The 20,281-nt window shown below is 38.9% G+C and overlaps 1 protein-coding gene across 3 annotated transcripts in view; it reads left to right on the top strand.

Annotated features, from left to right (window-relative positions):
- Positions 1 to 20,281, top strand: part of LOC145400268 (uncharacterized) — a 213,305-nt gene that overhangs the window by 118,926 nt on the left and 74,098 nt on the right. The window contains exon 5 of one of the 3 annotated variants that reach the window (XM_080272818.1): positions 6,719 to 7,212. The exons of the other annotated variants lie outside the window; for them this stretch is intronic. Coding sequence (XP_080128944.1) covers positions 6,719 to 7,108 — 390 coding nt within the window. The 3' untranslated portion in view covers positions 7,109 to 7,212. Of the gene's footprint in view, positions 1 to 6,718; positions 7,213 to 20,281 lie in introns of those variants that run through there. 3 annotated transcript variants of the gene reach the window in all.

Here is a 20,281-nt window from a genome sequence, read left to right on the forward strand (position 1 = left end):
TAATGGGTAGGTTTATTCTTCTCTCCCTTTCACTCAGAGATGTAGATGTTCTCTGACTGAAGGAGCTAAGGGTGGAATGCACCCCTCATCTGAAGAAAATTGTGTTGAGGTAGCCAGAATATATACGGAAATGTGCTCAGTGGGGTTGTGGAATTAGAGATCAGTAACCATCGACTTGCATTTTTGGGGGCTTATCTTATAACTTGGAAAACAGGTAAAACCAGTACTGTATTATACTATAGTATCAGAATACTGGTGTGCTGTATGGCACAATACTGGTGTGGCCTTAGTTTATTGGTTGAATGAAGAGAATGGAATTGAAATAGTTTTATTTAGTAAAGAACTTAGAGGGGACAAATGAATAAAAAATATGATGAAAGAATGTATAGTACAGTCACTGCTCGCGTAATGCTGGAATATTGTATCCTGAAGTTCCTGCTTTATGAAAATTCCACATTATAGGGCCATATGTTTACATGCCAAAGCGTTTCATGGTACCCAAGCCAGCCTCAAGTTCGTCTTTTGGGGCAGGTTTTTTTTTTTTTTTTTTTTTTTTTTTTTTTTTTTTTTTTTTTTTTTTTTTCCCAGGACATTTATGTGCCTAATAAAGACTTCATTACATACAAACACTAGATGATTCCCCACCTTGAATGGAAGAGGTTGTGGGCTTGCTGGGGGGAGGTGGAGTGGAGCTTTGTGGGGGGGGGTGGGGGATGTGCAACCAGAGCAAGGGGAGAGGGTAGGTTCAACTGGGACAGGAATGCTCAGTGGACCGTGATGGCTCCCCGCACACGCATGTGACAACCCACGCTTTGCCCATCACTGGCCCTGTTATGTCTGTTCCCACTGCGTTATGATCCTAGTTTACCACGTTATGACTGTTTGAACCATAATTTTTGGCCTCTGACCCTGTTATGTCTATCATTACTGTGTTATATAGTGTTACAAAAAATGGGCAGCTTCCTCCACCCACGTTATGTCTATCATTGTCGTGTTGCGATAAAATTTTAGCATCAAATTTTGCCGTCCATGTTACGTGTTTAATGCTATAGGATCGCATTATGCGAGAGGTGACTGTACTGTATTTTATGATTACCAGTACTGTAACTCCTTCAGTTCATTGATATTTTTAAAAGTTTATTCTTCTTGTCTCCAGCTTTTTTTTTTTTTTTTTTTTTTTTTTTTTTTTTTAATAGAAACATGTAAAACCAGAGATGTTTTATACCATATACATTTTATTAACCCTTGATCTACAAGAGATTTCCTAAAAACAGGATAAAGAATTAGTAAATAAAGTATGTCACTGGACTGAAAGGCTTGATGTCTTTGGTGGTATGATAATGTCATATTTAATTTCTTGATTTTGGGTGATGTTCATTTTTTAAAATTTATTTGCTACAACCAGACAGTTTTATTAGACTTTGGAAGCACAAATTGAAGGGGTTTACGAAGGCTATATCTAACCCCTGTAGCTGGAGAACTCTTTCTTAAGGTGAATAATGTTGTCAGGAGGTAGGAAGAGATCCACGAAGGTGTCACCAGGCTGTATGGGGTAATCCTTCATACAGCTAGATTGTATTAAGCTTAGGAGAAACCTCATGAACTGAAGGAGTTGAGAGGTGAACTGGCAAAAGTGAAAGGCATAACCATAAAACCACTCCTGTACAGTCAGTCCTTGTAATTGCCTGTCTTTAGCAAGATGAGGTGAGGCAAAATAGAGAGAGAGAGAGAGATACATGATTTGGGCCAAGCCCGTGTTGTCCTGTCTCTTTTCTACAAATATTTTTAACCCAGTCTAGATTTAATCACATGGCCACTCTCTTTTTGCACCTCCTTTCCCTTTAAATTATTCCAGTCGTCTATAGTTCTGTTTGGAAAACTAAATTTCTTTACATCAGTGAAGTATTGACCTGTCTTCAGCTTTAATTCATGTCCTCTTGTTCTTCCATCATCTTTCACCAAGAGATTCTCTCTGTCCATACGTTCTGTTTGCCTTACTCCTCTAAACATTGCAATCAAATCTCCCCTGTCATCTCTCTCTAATGGTTGGCAGTTTCATCTTTTCTAATCTCTCCTCGTAAGACAACTGCCTCATGCTTGGTGTCAGTTTTGTGACTATCCTTTTTATTCTTTCTAGTTTACTGGTATGCTTTTTAAAGTGTGGGGACCATATCACTGCTGCTTATTCCAGTCTCAGTCTTATCATGGTCACTTAACTCTCTCAGCATCTCTTCATCCATATAATTATATGCCACTCTCAGTTTGGTCAGCAGCCCCTAAGTTCCTCCAGTAATCCTGTTTAGATGTTTCTGTGGTGATAGGCTGCCCTGTATAGTCACACCAGGGCCTTTTTCTTCTTTTGTCTTCCTCAGTATTTCATCTCCCATCTTGTACACATACCTTGATCTCTTATCACTGACTCTCATTTCCAATACATGACATTTATTAGTATTGAATTCCATATTCCACGTTTGACTCCACTTCTTTTGCAATTCCTTACGACAGTTTACTCTTTTAATATGTTACATAATTTTTGCGTTGTTAACAAATAAACTGTTATAAGTACTCAGCCGTTCAGGCATGTCAATTATACATATCAAGGACATTTGGGGGCCAACATCAAAGTCTGGGACGCTCCACTAGTTATCTTTTTCCACTAGGAAAACTGGTTTCATATTACGGTTCTCATTTGTTTTTCTTTCTAAAAATTTTCCATCTACTTCAACAATATCCCGTGTACACCTACATAGGTTTTCAATTTTCATAATAATCTTCTCTGTGGCGCTCTGTCAAAAGCCTTCATTAAATCCAGGTAATTACAGTTTACCCATCCTTCCCTTTTTTGAGCAGTGTCTTTCACCTTACTATAGATGCTCAAGAAGTTTGGAACAAAACGACCCTACACTAAATCCAGATTGAATGTTATTACCAAATGTCCTTCAAGGAATTTTATCCATCTTTTTCTGATGACATTTTCACATACTGTTGTAGGTTGCAGACTATACTAGCAAGGGAGACTGGTCCATAGTTAAGCGGGTCCTCCCTGTCATTACCTTTATAAATTTGAACTATATTCGCTCATTCCATTCAATGGGTAGCTTCCCACTGTCTATGGAAAACCTTATATCATAGATAGGCCTCACTAACTGGTCTGCTCATTCTTTCAAGATCCAACCAGCTACTTCATCTGGTCCCATTGCCTTTCTCACATCTGTATCCTTCATCAACTGAAGTGTCTCATTTCTCTCAACTACTACTGTTTCCAGTTTCAGGGTTTACATCTCTGTTACAGGTTCTAGGAATTCCTCTTCTGTTACAAATACTGACTTCAAGTTATCATTCCTTATGTTACACATTTGGACCCAGGTTCGAAATCCTGGCTGGGGCAGGGAACAGTTCAGTGATTTGAATTTCATAAAAGCAGACTTTACTGATCTACCAGAAGACCCGCCGACATGTCATAAAAATATCCCCGCTAATACCAGTACACCGGTCCTGTATGAGACAGCCCTAGCATGTATTCAGTATGGACGGTGGGTGTTAGCGTTGAAGTGGTGACATGTGGAGGTGTGTGGTATGTAGGAGGACTACTGGGCCTTGGGGATAGGCTCTAATGCCTTAGCCCAGAGTCAGAAACATTTCCTCTTCTTTTTCATATATTACATCACTGTTTCTCAATCTCACTATTCTGTTCTTTGTTCTCATTTTACTATCAATTTGCCTGTAGAACAGCTTGGCTCGTTCTTGCTTTTATTAATGATATCCTTCTTGTATTTTTGTTCCTCCTCCCTTCTTTATCCATCCATCCATCCATCATCCAATCCTATGTTGCCCCATGAGGACCGTAGGAGCCTGGGGCTAGGCAAGTTTGTCCTGACATTTAAGATGATACCATCTTTACTCATCCCTGAGTGGCATTACATGAACAATAAACCCCAACCACCCCTGGGATATAAACCTACATTGGCTCAGTCCGATTGGATCGCCTTAATTACTAAACTACCAGGTGCCATAATTTGGTTATATGGTTACCACCCAGCATTGTAAATGGTTTCCTGGTATACAGAAACCATTTGGCTTGTCACTCAGTGTAGAGTTGCCAATAAGCAAAAGGAAGAGGAAAGAATGAAGGAAAGAAAGACAAGAGGAAGTGTAAAGTCACCCATAGGCAGAGGGAAGAGGAAAGAATAAAGGGAAGACAGACAGAAGAGGAAGAGAGGAAAAGGCAGACATCCAAAGCAGCACTACATTGAGTGAGTGGATCGTGAGTTTCCCCACATACTACAATACTTTTACATATTCATTTCTTACTTCATTGTACTCTTTCCAAGTTTTTTCCATATATCTTTTTCTTACTTTATCCCAAGCTCCAATCCTAATTGCAAGCGCCTCCCTACACCTTTTATTAAACCAATCTTTCTGTCTTCCTTTTTAGCAGCAACTTTGGGAACATGTTTTTTGCTCCCTCCTCATATATTTTCATAAAGATGTTATGTATCTCCTGGATATTTTCCCCCCTTTCCATTTCACTCCAATCCATATTTCCAAAATATGTCGTAAGGAGTCAAAATCCGCTCTCCCGTAGTTATATCTATTTTGTTGATGCCTCTTCTCTTTCTCCTGTGTCCCCACCCAACACCTCCACATCCATAAGCAGGTGGTCACTCTTTCCTAGGGGGCAGTGAGGACTGGAATTTCTGTATATCATTACAGTTTCTTTTAAAAATCATATCCAGTTTTGATGGTGTATCCTCTCCCCTGATTCTTGTGTTTTCATTTACCAACTTCATTAACATATTTTCCGTTAAAGCTCCATCAGTCTGTACCTTCAGGTTCTACATTGTTCCCTGCATCAGTTCCTTCCCAATCGACCTCTCCACAATTAAAATCACCCATTAGCAGGAATCTATTTTTCCACTCAATATCTTCCTTAGCATATCAGTAGACTCACTCATTAACTGTTTATACTCATCCCTATTCCATGCTCTGATCCGTGGTGGCTTGTAGTCAGGGAAAGTTTTGCATTACCCACCTCTTGAAGCACTGGGTGAGACAGGTGAATGTAAAGCAGCAGGCAGACCTCATATGTCTGGTAACTGTGAGTGTGAAGGAGGGGGAGGCGGAGAATTGGGAGCAGAGGAGGGTTTGGTGATAGGTTGGGAATCATGTGTAAGTCTGCAATGTATGACTTGGATGGTGTGTTTTGAGTTAATTTAGTAAGGATAGATGACACTATGATGCTAGTATTTTACGGGGGGGAAAAAAAAAACGTAGATGTCTGTAGAATAATATGTAGTTGTCCATAGAGTTAGTGTTGTCAGGAAAATTATGGAAGTTTGCTGGGTTCGGACAATAGTTTGAATGCCTTCGTTCCCTCTTAACTTTAACATGGGATGTTTCCCCAGGAGATATTTTTGTTGTTGATATTATTATTATTAATATTATTATTATTATTATTATTATTATTTTTTTTTTTATATATATATTTATTTTCCCACATAAAGCTAGGTAGTTGATTTCCTTAAGCAGCAGTTTACTGGTTAGTAAACATGAAAACACTATACTGTGTAATTCAGCTAACCAGTAGACTGGATGAAACTGTTGTAAAATTGAGAGCATCAGCTTTCCTTGTATATTAAGCTAATTGAAATCTGCCTGCCAGCGATGTAGAGTCTGAATTTCTTTGTCTCCAAACCATTTATTAAAAAAAAAAAATAATAATAATAATAATAATAATAATACAGATACTTGCAAGAACAGTGGGAACCTAATTTTTTTACTGATTGTATTTTTCTTTTTTTATGGTGCAGTGTTGCTTGAAGTACAGTAATTGATTATCCTAAAAGAATGTAGTAATATACAGTACAGTATATACCTGTACTGTACAACACTAAGTTCACTAAGTTGCTCTTAGAAGATGAGGTATTGTATGATATGAGGTGTGGTGGTGGGTAGGTTGTGGCGGGGGCGCTGAGTGGTGTTGTGTTGCAGGGTGGCGGCGGTGTGGTGGCAGCAGCAGTGGCGCTGGTGATGTGCTGCGTGTGTGGCAGGGCGTTCCGTGGTCGCAACCGCCACCAGAACTTGAGCACCCATATGCGTATCCACACAGGCGAGACCCCTTTCCCTTGCCCTCACTGCCCCTACCGTGCCAAGCGAAAGGCCCACCTCCAGATGCATTTGGAGCGCATTCACTCCCCTCGGACAGTGGCAGCAACAGCAGCTGTTGTAGCAGCAGCTGGAGGTTCCTGGAGGGATAACCGACCTCTACAATCACACCACTTGCCACCACTGACACCACGCCTGCCACCGCCACCACCTCCACTCCCACCACCGCCACCTCACTCTCCCTCATCTCTTACCAGCCCCACATTCCCTCAGTCTACCTCACCACAACAAAAGCATGATACTGATAAATGATATGCTCAGGATTGTGGCACTGCTAAATAATACTTTTACTGTAAAGTTCTTAATTTGATTAACAGTTGAGGTAAAGAAGCCTAAAAAAGTATATGGTTTGCTATACAGAAAATTTTAACAGTTGAAGAAATAATCATGGTACAATATTAACTGAAAAGATATCAACTGTAGTTGAAAATTTTTGCTGCAGTTATATTACTGGTGTTAATGGAGCATTTAGTAGTATGCTGGTTGTGATGCTTTAGTGAAAGTGGAGTGTGGTGGGTGAATGGTTGTGAGGGTTGACGTGTTGTTGTTGCAGGCGGGTGGCAGCGGGTGCGGTGCAGCTGTGTGTCCTGCTTGTGGCAAGGCCTTCCAGGGTCGCAACCGTCGCCAGAACCTGGCTCACCATGTCCTCACTCACACGGGTGCCCGGCCCTTCCCATGCCCACACTGCCCTTACCGTGCCACTCAGAAGGCCCATCTCAAGCGCCACCTGGAGCGCAGGCATGGGGAGTCAGGGGAAGGCCTCCAGTCTGCCTTAAACTCAAGCACTCCACATATAGTTGGTGTGGAACCTGGAGTTCATACACCTCCTCACCATCATCACCATCACCACCACCATCACCTTCACACTGAGGACACAGCTGACCCACCACCTCCCACACTGCCAGAGGATCAGCTCCACCAGATGTTTACCTCATCTCTCTAGTTCATTGATGTACACAAAAATGAAAATAAAATGTAGAATTTATGCATAGCTTTGGTTTAATGTTTGATTTTACAAATGAAGCATTTTGTGGATTGCAAAGGTACAAAGAGGATAGTGTCGTAAGTAATGTTCTAGTAAAAGGTTCACAAATATGAATTTTTCTTTCATTTTTGCTCCTTCTGGTTTCTCTGTAAATTTACCATAGGGCTGCTTTTCATGTTGTGTAGTTGGAATGGTATGGTGGGAGTGAAATGAACTAAAAGTATAAAATAGCTTACCCCATTCGTTTTTTACTGGACTGTCACCAGTACTTATAAAATGGCTCTTAAGCTGTTGTTTATTGCCATCCAAGGAAGTCCTGCTGGAACAATACTTCTTAAAGCACCTACTGGAATATATTCTTTGCACACCTCAGTATGCTGTTTTTGAGTGAGGAGATAAAGCTTTAAAATTACACACACACACACACACACACACACACACACACACACACACACACACACACACACACACACACACACACACACACACACACACACACACACACACACACACACACACACACACACACACACACACACACACACACACACACACACACACACACACACACACACACACACACACACACACACACACACACACACACACACACACACACACACACACACACACACACACACACACACACACACACACACACACACACACACACACACACACACACACACACACACACACACACACACACACACACACACACACACACACACACACACACACACACACACACACACACACACACACACACACACACACACACACACACACACACACACACACACACACACACACACACACACACACACACACACACACACACACACACACACACACACACACACACACACACACACACACACACACACACACACACACACACACACACACACACACACACACACACACACACACACACACACACACACACACACACACACACACACACACACACACACACACACACACACACACACACACACACACACACACACACACACACACACACACACACACACACACACACACACACACACACACACACACACACACACACACACACACACACACACACACACACACACACACACACACACACACACACACACACACACACACACACACACACACACACACACACACACACACACACACACACACACACACACACACACACACACACACACACACACACACACACACACACACACACACACACACACACACACACACACACACACACACACACACACACACACACACACTGTAATTACAGCTTGATTTGTCACTGAAAGAACCACTGAGAAGTAATGTTTTGTAAGTAACAGAAGTATTGGAGAAGAGTTGAATTACATATAAAATGCAGGGTATGTGTCCTATGAGGAAGCAGTACTTATGGGTAAAATGGGTGGGAGGGAAACACAGGAAAGAGTTTAAGTTCATCATTTCTCTTAACATTTCAGACTACATTGTCTGATCTGAAGATGGACTTTACATAGCCCAAAACATTAGGGAAATCAAGAACTTAGCTAAGCTATTTTTCTGTATCCCTCCCTTACTTTTTATCAACTTGACACTGTGAATTAGTCTCAAGCAATATACAGTTAGTACAATTGACTATTAAAAGAAAAAAAAGGATTTTTGCATACACATTTTAATCCCACTATTGCTTGAGGGATTCTCATATAAGTATACATACAGGGTTTTTGTGAAACTGCAAACTGTATGCCATAATAAGAATGTGTCAGGACACTAAAATAATATAACGCACTACATAATAGCTAGTAACGTATGGTATAAATGTAGAGTGTTATAAAAAGCAGAAATGGGAGAAATTGAGAACATCCTCTGTGTTTTGTCATTATCATTGAGAATGCAAAATATTTTGAAATGAATTACAAAAGGTTTTTGTTTCATCAAAAACCGGTAGCTATTGCCTTGTTTAAGAAAGGTGTTATCAGATGTTGCCATGAATCTCTGGAATCAGTTAAGGTATTGGTACTTTTTATTTTTGTTATCTACAGACCATTTTATATTGCTAGAAAAGATTGTTTGAACTGCAGTGATAATATACAGCCTTCTTTAACTGCTCAATAAAACAGGCCTTTCCAATATAAAAAAAATAGTCTGAGATATAAAAAATACCGTAATATGTAAATACATTGGTGGACTGAAGGGATGGTCTGAGATATCAAAAATACCGTAATATGTAAATACATTGGTGGACTGAAGGGATTAACTGGGATTGCTTTCATAGTTTTGTAGCCTGAGGGGGAACATCTCTGAAGTACTGTACTAAAGGGAGGATGCACAAATTAAGAATTCAGCAAAAAAAATTTACAAAGAACCTCGATGTCTTAAACTTTTATAGCTGGAACAGAGTATAGATGATAATACAGCACTGCTGTATCATCATCTGTACTCTGTACTGTATTAGAAGGCTGGCCACAGGAAAATTAAACCTCGGTGAGATTTTTTTTTTTAACAACTTTGAGACAGTTTTACTCAATTTATGAGAGATTTCTTGCAGCTAAAGGAGAGATTTTTTGCAGCTGATGGAGCTTTTTCCAGTTTGCTGTTTACCAAACATGTTTCATCACATGTGTAAAATTGTCTGGTGGTAGCAAGATGAAGATGAGTCATAAGTCACTGGATGGAAGATGTTAAGGATATCTAAGAATTATGCGTGTGAGACACTGTGAGACACTCTAGGGTGTAGATGCTTGAAAGGCATAGGGAGCCAATGAACAAATGAGAAAGTAGAAGTTCTGTCAAAGTTGCTTTATTTTAAACACTTTAGTTTCAGTTTAAGCTTGCTACCTTTTTTATTCAACTTAAGAGAGATATATTGAAGAAGCTAATGGAGGAACTACTTAACCCCTTTAGTATGACGAATGTATCTCATGCAGGAAAATATTGTTTGTAGTTAGGAAGAGTAATACACACAAAAAAAGTTCTTCTGATCAAACACGTTAAGGTTTTCATTAGTAAAGTGCAGAGGAGTGAGGTAGTGGGGGTGCCGGCAGTGTATAGCAGGGTGAGTGCCACACTGATGCCGGTGCCCTTGTGTGTTGCAGATGCAGTCGTCACTTCTGTATCACAAACAGGAGGTGGTGTCCCAGCTACAGCAGCAGGGAGACTACCAGCTCCACCAGCACCAATACCAGGGGGAAAACAGGGTCAATTATTTTTGCCCTGTGTGTGGGAAAGAGTTCCATGGTGTAAGGCAGAAACGAAACTTAAAACGTCATATGATGATACATTGGGGAGAAAAGCCCTTCCAGTGTCCATTCTGCTCCCATCGTTCAAACCAAAAAGGGAACCTGAAGACCCACATTTTGAAATCTCACCGCATGCAACTGGAGCAGAGATCAAATGAAGATACGCTATAGTCACTGAGTATATACAATATTATATATATATATATATATACATACAGTATATATATATATATATATATATATATATATATATATATACATACAGTATATATATATATATATATATATATATATATATATATATACATACAGTATATATATACTGTACACTATAAATAGTGTCAGTAATGTACTGAAGCACATTCCTGATCAGCCTGTAGCTTACATCAGAGAGTGATAATAGTTATCTGTGCACAAAATATGGAATTTATGTTGGCATTGGTCCAGTGGTCACATTTTACCAACCTAGTGAGAAAACATTTAATAAGTGTCTGTTTATTTTCTAGTCTTATGTTTAGAAATAGCTTGACTTTTGCAGTACTGTGAATTATCCTAAGTTAGAGGAAAATGTAATTGGTTGTATACAGAGATACTTTGACTTCAGAGTTTCATATGATATGTAAAACTTAGTTTAACAAATTTTTCCTGAGCAGTAGTAGAAAATATGTGCATTACCAATATTATGTAAACAAAGAAGTAGATTTTTGGAATTTAGAAGCTATTGTTATTTACAGTGCATTAGCCAAATACTAGGGCATATTTTGTTGGATCTTTATTCTAGTTACATATGCTATTCCTGTAATAGAGTTCATACAAAAGCTGAAGTAGTATTTCCTTTTGTTGTAGCCAGGGAAGTTGTATCTGCCTTACAAACCAGTGCAGACACCTTGTCTTCTCAAGTAAAATCTGTTACTTCCTAGTTATTTTTAATAGTTAATCACTTAAGTAAGTTTAGGAATAAAGACAGATGATCATTCTTAATTCTGTTATATGTAGGTGCAGTGTTGCATCATACTATTTTGTATTAGGTGACCATGCAGTAAGCTTTGTTGTTAGGGACCTCGTCTTTTGTAATAAATTTTATTGAAGTCTGCATTATTGCAGTTGTTCTGTATTTCATAGTTACAGTACTGTATTTTACTGTACTTTACAAATATTTTCGTAGTGATCAGTACTGTATACTTCACAGTAAAATTCATGATTGGCCTCAGGTACTAAAGTACCATAGTATGAATGGAGATGGAACTGTGTTCACATATTAAAAACATTTGTAAATCACATCGTGAATGGAAAACAAAAGTCATACCTCAGTGCAGTGATGGAAAATACTGTTATTTATATTAGAGTTTTCATTCTTCCTGTTGTAATGTGATGAGTACTTGCAGTTGTGACTAATACTCATTCTTTGGGAGAATAACAGACTCTACTATACTGAGAAGTAGTACCGTAAGTGTAAATAAAGTGGTCATATCTGTAATGGCTCACCCAGTGAAAATGTATTTGCTAATGGAAACATTCAGTAATTGAAAGGTACAGTGATTTTGTACTTCAGTGTTCATTTACTAATGAGAAAATGAAGTACAGTTGGTGTGGCTCAGACTAAATGTGAGCCTTGTTTTACAGACTGAGGTGGCTCAGCATCATGCCTTTCCCCATGACGAGCACCAACACCTGGCTCAGCAATACCAGCACACTCCTGGACCATCCTCAGCCATTCTGACATCTGGTCAAGATGAACCCATCAGTATAAACTGCCACTTTTGCAACAAGGCTTTTCATGGTCGATATGCTAAATACAATCTGAAGAGACATTTTATGATTCACCGTGGAGAGAAGCCTTTTTTGTGTCCCTTCTGCCCCCATCGTGCCAACCAAAAAGGAAATCTAAAATATCATATACTGTCCGCACACCCAGGTCAATCTGACACCCAGCATTTTGCTCGCATAGAGTGTGCAGACAAGAAAAACAAAACTTAGATAAATCTGATGTATAGACTATTTGTTGCCTCTTCTGGATATCGGTGTTTTTTTAAGGCAAACAAACATTAGCTCATTGGCATAAAGTTTATATCCTTATGTGAGATTCACTTATTTCTTTTTTATTTACTGTTAAGCTGATGTAATGATTACAGTATACCAGTATAAACTTTGTAACCAGGAAAGCGATTATCATACTGAAGATTCTGGAACTTGGTTGCTAATAAACGTGGATAATAATTTCATCTTTAATCTTTTACTATTTTAGACCATTGATGTCAGACCCAGCAAGTACCAGATGTGCTTTTCAAGTGAAAATGGTGTTGGTGATTTGAGTAGTGTACACCTGTTTTTCATGGAGGAAGTACAGTACTATTATTATTATTATTACAGTATTATTATTGTTTATTGTTTTTTTTTCATTATTATTATTATTATTATTTTTTTTTGTCATTCACAGTCTAAGAAGTCACCAGTTGACCTTTATGAAATGGAATGGTATCAGTTGCATTACTAGGACTCTCTTTTCATGGAAAGAGGAGAGAAAGAGGGGTATATCACATAAAATGTGTGTAATATGTGGGAGTACAAATATTTTGCTATCTTTTTGTTTTAAGAATGGGTGATAATATATAAACATCAGATGTTTATATACAGTATATATATATATATATATATATATATATATATATATATATCTATCTATTCCCAGACGCCTCAGTCCTGTTTGGGGTGGCCACAAACAAATCGCCTCCAAGTCGCCCTGTCCCCCGCCATTTCACTGCCCTGCTTCCAACTCACACCCCCCTCTCTCATATACCTCTCCACCCCATCCCTCCATCTCATCTTCGGCCTCCCCCTCCCTCTTCCCCCCTCCACCTCACTCACATACACTCTCTTCATCAGTCTTTCACCCTCCATCCTCTCCACATGGCCAAACCACCTCAGTGTGTTCCTCATAACGCTTCCTATCACATCCACATATTGTATGTGCTGTCGATTATACAGTACAGTAGTTTCGTGCTTAGTTCTGCTTACCATGGTACCCACCCTAAACCTTTTGACATTATGGAATTTCCATAAAAAAGTCATTTGTGGTCAGTTTGCTTTAGGATCCACAATTCATCAGCTCTTTGAAGGTGTATTTTCCATTTAGTCAGTTATTCAGTACTGCATGTGAGAACTAATTTTCAAAATTCCCTAGAGCATGTTATTGTCCACTGATGTCACTAGTACTCTTTAAGATTTGAACAAAAGAAGGTTAACAGTATTGGACATCAGTGTCATGACATTTGAATAACATAAATTAAGTTCAGTCTTGTCTTATGAGATGTCCATTGTGTACAGTATATGCTGGCAGCAATCGTGATAATGTCTGCAATTTTAAAAATGCATCATATTTTGGTTCCCACTTTTTTACCACCCACTGAATGTGATCTGTGTAAGTTGAAATGTGACACGCTGCTGATGTGGTAAGAGGAACAGGGGAGTAGGGTAAGCAATGAGCACTGTGTTGTTGCAGGGGGCCGGAGGGGTGAGCAGCAATGAGGAAGACCTGATAAGCCCCTCGGCTCCCCTATGCCGAGCCTGTGGCCGTCACTTCACCTGCCGTGCCTCTCTCCGTCGCCACCTATGGATCCACACTGGGGTCAAGCCTCACACCTGCAACCACTGTCCCTTCTCATGCAATCGTCGGAGTAATTTGGAGCGGCACATTAGGCGTCATCATTCCCCTCTGGTCCCGGAACAGCTTCCCCCAACCCATCACACCTCCAGCCACTCCACTGCTACTATTTAACCACCCATGTTATATCTCTGACCTTCATGCTTGAGATGGGGTAGGAACAAGTGAAGCAGTATATGTTGAAGTAGTCTTTTGATTTATTACATTCAGAACTGTTGTACATTTTTTTTTTTTTTTTCTTATAAAAGAGAGAGAGAGAGAACAGAGGCAAATACAATGACAGTAGCTGGAAAGCTGATGTTTCTCTGCATTAAGTAAATTCTGTACAGTATGGTACAGTAAAATATAAAGTATCATATGATATAGTTTGATTCTGGCACCAATGTCATATTTTTTGTACATCCGTTCAGATGCAGATTGAGTTTTGTGTAATAACTTTCCACTATTAGCTAAAAAATTTGTTTTTATTCACTGAAGAGTTATTGAAAAGTATTCTTGAGTGAGATTCAATGTATTTGTGGGAACAGTTTTAGTTGGGAAAAAAAGTTAATAAAATACAGGGTGACCCAAAATGAATGCAACCCATAAAAGTGTCATTTATACAACTGATAAAGAAATTTGCTTTATTTTTGCATTAATGGTAAGCAGAGTTGATAACAAAACAGTCCTGAAAGTTTGGGGTTTGCAGTTCAAATGGTCTGTGTTTGTGACCTTTCCAAAATGCGTTCCAAATGACCACCTCAGCATTGCAGGGAGTCCTGAATGCGGCGTGCAAAATTGTCAATTATGCGGACACACTCCTCTCTTGAGATAGCTCTAATGTTGGCCGTGATTTCTGTTTTCAGGTCTGTGATTGTTTAGGTGTGGTTTTCATTAACATGATCCTTCAGATAACCCCATAGATACTGTATAAATCCAAGGGATTCAGGTTGGGTGAGTGTGGGGCCCACTCAGGGTCACATCACCTACTGATCAATCAATCCTCGAATCGTTGTTGCAGCCACATCATCATTTGGTTTGAAGTGTGTGGGGTGGCCCCATTCTGCCGGAACCATTGCTTTCCACAAGTGATGCCCTTATGTCTTTCTAGTGTTGTCCAAAACTTCCTCATGACCTTGAGATAATGTTCTGTGTTCACCATGACAGACTGTTCTTTTTCCTCTTAATCTTCAAACCAAAAATTGTCCAATGATGCCATGCTTTGAGATGACCACCCATACTGTGCATTTTGTTTAGTGCAGTGGATACTGGAGAACATCATCTGGTGGTGCTGTGCCCCAGAAAATGTTTTTTCTGTTGACATGGCCTGAGAGAAGAAAGTGTGCCTTGCATTCATGAGTGCCTGTGATGTTGAGGTGGTCATTTGGAACACATTTTGGAAAGGTCATGAAAATGAAACCATTTGCACTGCAGAACTCAAACTTTCAGGAATGTTTTGTCATCCACTCAGCTTAACATGAATGCAGAAATAAAGCAAATCTCTTAGTAGTTGTGTAAATGACACACTTTTATGGGCTGCATTCATTTTTGGTCACCCTGCAAATGATGATAATAAAAGTTGTGTTGATTAGCATTGGCACATACTGCACATATATACATCCTTATTCAGTACATGATATTATGCAGTATCAGGTTGGGGAATTTGTTCAAAGCACACATAATCTCTAGTAAAGTTGGAGTAGTGAGAACTGGGTTTTGGTTTGCAGAGGCTGGAGGTGGCTGGAGGAAGAGCACCTCACATTGCAGCGAGTGTGGTGGCAGTAGGGGGAGGAGGTGGAGGGGCCGTGTCTACTGCTGAAGCTGTGAGGATACTTGGCAAGCACCAGTGTCGGCTGTGTGGCCGATCATTCACTGAGAAGAACAACCTCCACCGCCACTTGAGTATACACACTGGTGTCAAGCCCTACTGCTGCCCACTCTGCCCTTATCAGTCCAATAGGAATGGAAATTTAATTCGACATATGGAGTTCAAACATGGACGCCCGCTATGAAATGAAGATGTGTGTCTGCTGTTTCAGACCATTTCTAGAAGCCATTATCCGGTTTGTGTACATTGAAAAACACAAAGTACTAGTTCCCCAGTGCAGAGCAAGTACCTTTGAATATAAGAAGTGAAATGACAAGCCAGCAGTACAGTATTGAGCCAATTATTGAGTACTGTAGGATATTACAGTCCATTGTCAGCTACTTTCATATGTCAAAAGTAAGTTACTGTACAGTACAGTACCCTAGAAGTGCGCATACTTGAACGTTTTGATTATTTAATAGGCTAATTTTTATCCCGTATTAATTTTCCACTATTTGTTAATTTTCAGGTTCTTTATTGAACATGGATTTTTTTGTTCATATTTGTAAATGAGTTCTGGTGAATATACTGTACTGTATGCTGTACAGTACTTCAGCTAATTAGATGGATTGGTGTATTTTTAAAACTAAACATGAAAAATAAACTTGTTAAGTGAGGGTATGGATTGTTCAGTACTTCAGAATATTTATGATACTGTACTGTACTGTACCGTACCGTTCAGGAAAATAAAATGGAGTCTTCTTTGCTTTCTCATAACTTTATTATTATTATTATTATTATTATTATTATTATTATTATTTTTAAGCATTTGAATACCTGTGTTTAAAGGTATATCAATTCTTGCTGTGACCTGAGAGCCAGTCAGAATATAGTCGTGTCATTGGTTTTGTTATTTCCTGTTAAGATGGATAGTTGAAGGGATTTTTATTTAATTTATTATTTTTTTAAAACGCCGTGTCCCCTTTTTATGATAAGGGCTAAGGCATGGCCCCTGGGTAGAAACTTTGGTTTGGAGCGTGTAGCACTTTATGACTGGATGCCCTTCCTGATGTCTACTAATGACCCTTGGGTGGATTCGAGCCTCTGACCCTTCGGTCAGAACGGAGCATTCTAACCCACTGAGTGACGGCTGCTACTTGCATTGGAATAAAGAAGTTGATCTATGATCTTAGGGACATTTGCAACACTTACAGATATCACTGTACATATGAATCTGGCATTTCCAGTATTCTGCAGTGTGTGTGTACGTATATGTAAAGAAATGGGTGATATGTTCATGGAAGTGTTAAAATATAAACCATAAATATATTTTTTGTTTCATTAGCTCTGTCATTAAATGAACTTTTGTTAGGGGGCTGGTTCCTCATACTACCTCTAACAATATAAGATGTATCAATGTTTGCTTTTTTTATACGTGAAAGAAATTGGAATCATGCAAAGAAAAAGGTATCCCTTTGCCCTGTTTCTTGCACTTCTGCTTTCATATGTTGCCAGTATTTCTCCTCTCCTTTTCATACCTATCAGAGCTTAGCTTCCTGTAACTTTTTACCTGTTCTTTATACTTTTATCTGTTTAATTTTGAGGTTGAGATTTATTTTTCATTATAGTCAGGAAGGACATCTAATTCAAGGGGCAAAGGAAGGCTATATACAGCTCCTTCTATTTGAAAATTCTCACAAGGTGAATTAAAGTACAGTAAGACCTCACTATAACAGACTAATTGGGGCCCAAGCCAGACCGAAAAATGCGAAATTCCGATAAAAGCGACATCCGGACCTCCCCCTGCTAACCCGGACTTTTTCCGATATATCAGACATTAGTCCGGATCACGCAAACAGTTTTTAAACTGTTTTGACTATTATTGCGGTACTATACTGTGTTACAGCTTCACAACATTAATTAAATGGTATAATATATATAATTATACTGTACTGTACACTAATAAACATATCTTTTATTTACCTTATTGTGGTGAACATATCTGATGTGGTCAGGCAGTCCAGACTGCTTCTGGCTTTAACAGACTTTTTCTGATATGTAGGAATTTAGTCCGTTAGCTCCTTGAGTCTGATAAAAGCGAATTCCGGTCTATTGAAGTCCGTTTTATCGAGGTTTTACTGTATCTGAAAGTAGCAAGAATGCCTGTAAACTAAAAAAGACAACCAGTATCATGAACTTAATACCTGGTGCAGTACTGGAGGTTGTCCTAGATTATCATAGTAAAACTGCCTGTTTGCTACTAGCCATCATCACCTTCCTGCTGATACTCTTAGCTTTGCTCTTCATGTATCCCTTCACTTTATGATTCTGCTTTGTTTATGATATTCCAGTTTTCATTGTTTTGGTCAGTTTTGTTTATGTACTCATACACTTTCTTTGTCAGTCCTTCATTGTTCATGCATGTCTTATATCAGGGTAACGGTAGTATATTCTTGTAATTTCACCTGTTCGTTCTGTTTCCACTGAGCTTTTTCTGTATGCTCATTCACTTGTCCTGCTACAATATTTTTCAAGGGCTCAGCATGCAACTCATCTCTACTGCCTATGGTCCATTGTTAACATATTATCACAGAAGACAAAGTTGGCACCAAAACAATCATACAAAGAAGGATAGTTTTGCTTTTGTGGTCACACTCCTTGCTTTTGTTACTGTACTTTTTTCATTGCATGTCACCTTCCTAGACTAGGATTTTATCTATTTCCTTGACATCATCATCATCAATCATCATCATCGTCGTCGTTGTCGTCATCATCATTATCATTATTATTATTATTCAGTTTTCATATTCATGTGGAGTGGGGAGATACTGAGCATGGGTTTTTGAGCAGACAAATCAAGGGAGAAAGTAAGCCTTAGCTACAATATTGTCCCCTCTTGTACGGCAGGAACTACGAGGATGCTTGCAGCACGGGTACTGAATGATAGGGTTGTTATAGCAAAGAAGCATTGGCCATTTACAATCACTTTTCCAATATGCAGGAAAGAAATGTGAAAGATATGTTCCTTCCCTCTGTAGGGATAAGTTACATAACTAATAAACTCTGTGCCAAACACCAGTGTGCTTGTCAAATATTTGAACTCCATACACACAAAATGAGAAAAGTTCATCCTTGCAAAAATCTGTGCTAAGTATATCATCAGTATTTAGCTTATATATCAACTTGCGTGCCTTCACCTAGGTTTTGTTAATCACACACACTCAAATTCTGTAGTCTCTAATTTTCTTTCTTTTTCCTTAAGTTACATAGCATTGTCTACAGAAGAATGACAGACTCATGTTGGCCTTCTTTCATTTCAAGCTACTTTCTTTGTACATTTTCCTTTCCTTGACTTTTATCAATATATTCCCTCCTGTCCATGACTTGAAATGTGACAGCTATAGAATTGCTTCTGTATCATATAATTATTGTATTGTCAACAAATCCATACCAATCTTATGTCCTGTTTTCCCCTCCATAAATAAAGCAGAGTTTCAGCATGTTCAGTGTAGGTGATATCCAGGTCACATTTGAACTGTGTGAGTGTATTTTATATATATATATATATATATATTATATAATACACACTCACACACACACACACACACACACACACACACACACACACATACAGTACATATACACACACACACAATCATGCGCCGCCTAACGTCTGACCACACAACATCCATTTGGTTTAACATCCGGGGAACCATAAGAATATAATAGAAATAAAAAACCCATCCAGAAAAAAAAAATCTTTATTTGAGATTTTTATACTTCACTGTAATTTAAAAGTAATATGCAGTACAGTGTATACCATATACCTGTATAGGTATTGTACAATGTAGCTACAGTATACGGTGCATAAGTTACGGTGGTCGTTTAATGTTCAGATCACTTAATGTCCTATTTTTCAGAATGTATCATGAACTCTAAGTGGTGCATGGCTGTATATACAGTATATATGTATATACTATCTGAGAGAGAGAGAGAGAGAGAGAGAGGGAGGGAGAGAGATGGGGGGGGGGGGCAGTGAAACAATACACAGACTTGAAAGTGGAAGGGAGAACACCTGTAGGCACATCAAAGAAAATATGACATGAGATTCTGAAAAATTACCTCAGAGTTAAGAAACTTAATTGGGATATTGTAGGAAACAGTGCAATTTGGAAAGGCACCCTCACATGAACAAGGTACAGTATACCCTTGCATCATGGAACACTACTTTTCAGGAATGTGCTAGTATGTTTGTATGTATGTATTGAAAGCTAAAACTTGGTTGTTGTCTTGGATATTACATTAAATTTTTGATTCTATAAATCTGCCTTGGGGATTTTGTGAATATTAATGATGGTGTGTATATATACAATATGGAAATGCATACAGTATCTTGACAACAATATTAATGGTAAGGGTAAATGGTGTTTGCAGTAATATCTTTG

The sequence above is a fragment of the Coenobita brevimanus genome, chromosome 51 (assembly GCF_032717465.1).
Source record: "Coenobita brevimanus isolate Jiangsu-jjx chromosome 51, ASM3271746v2, whole genome shotgun sequence".
Classification (NCBI taxonomy): domain Eukaryota; kingdom Metazoa; phylum Arthropoda; class Malacostraca; order Decapoda; family Coenobitidae; genus Coenobita; species Coenobita brevimanus.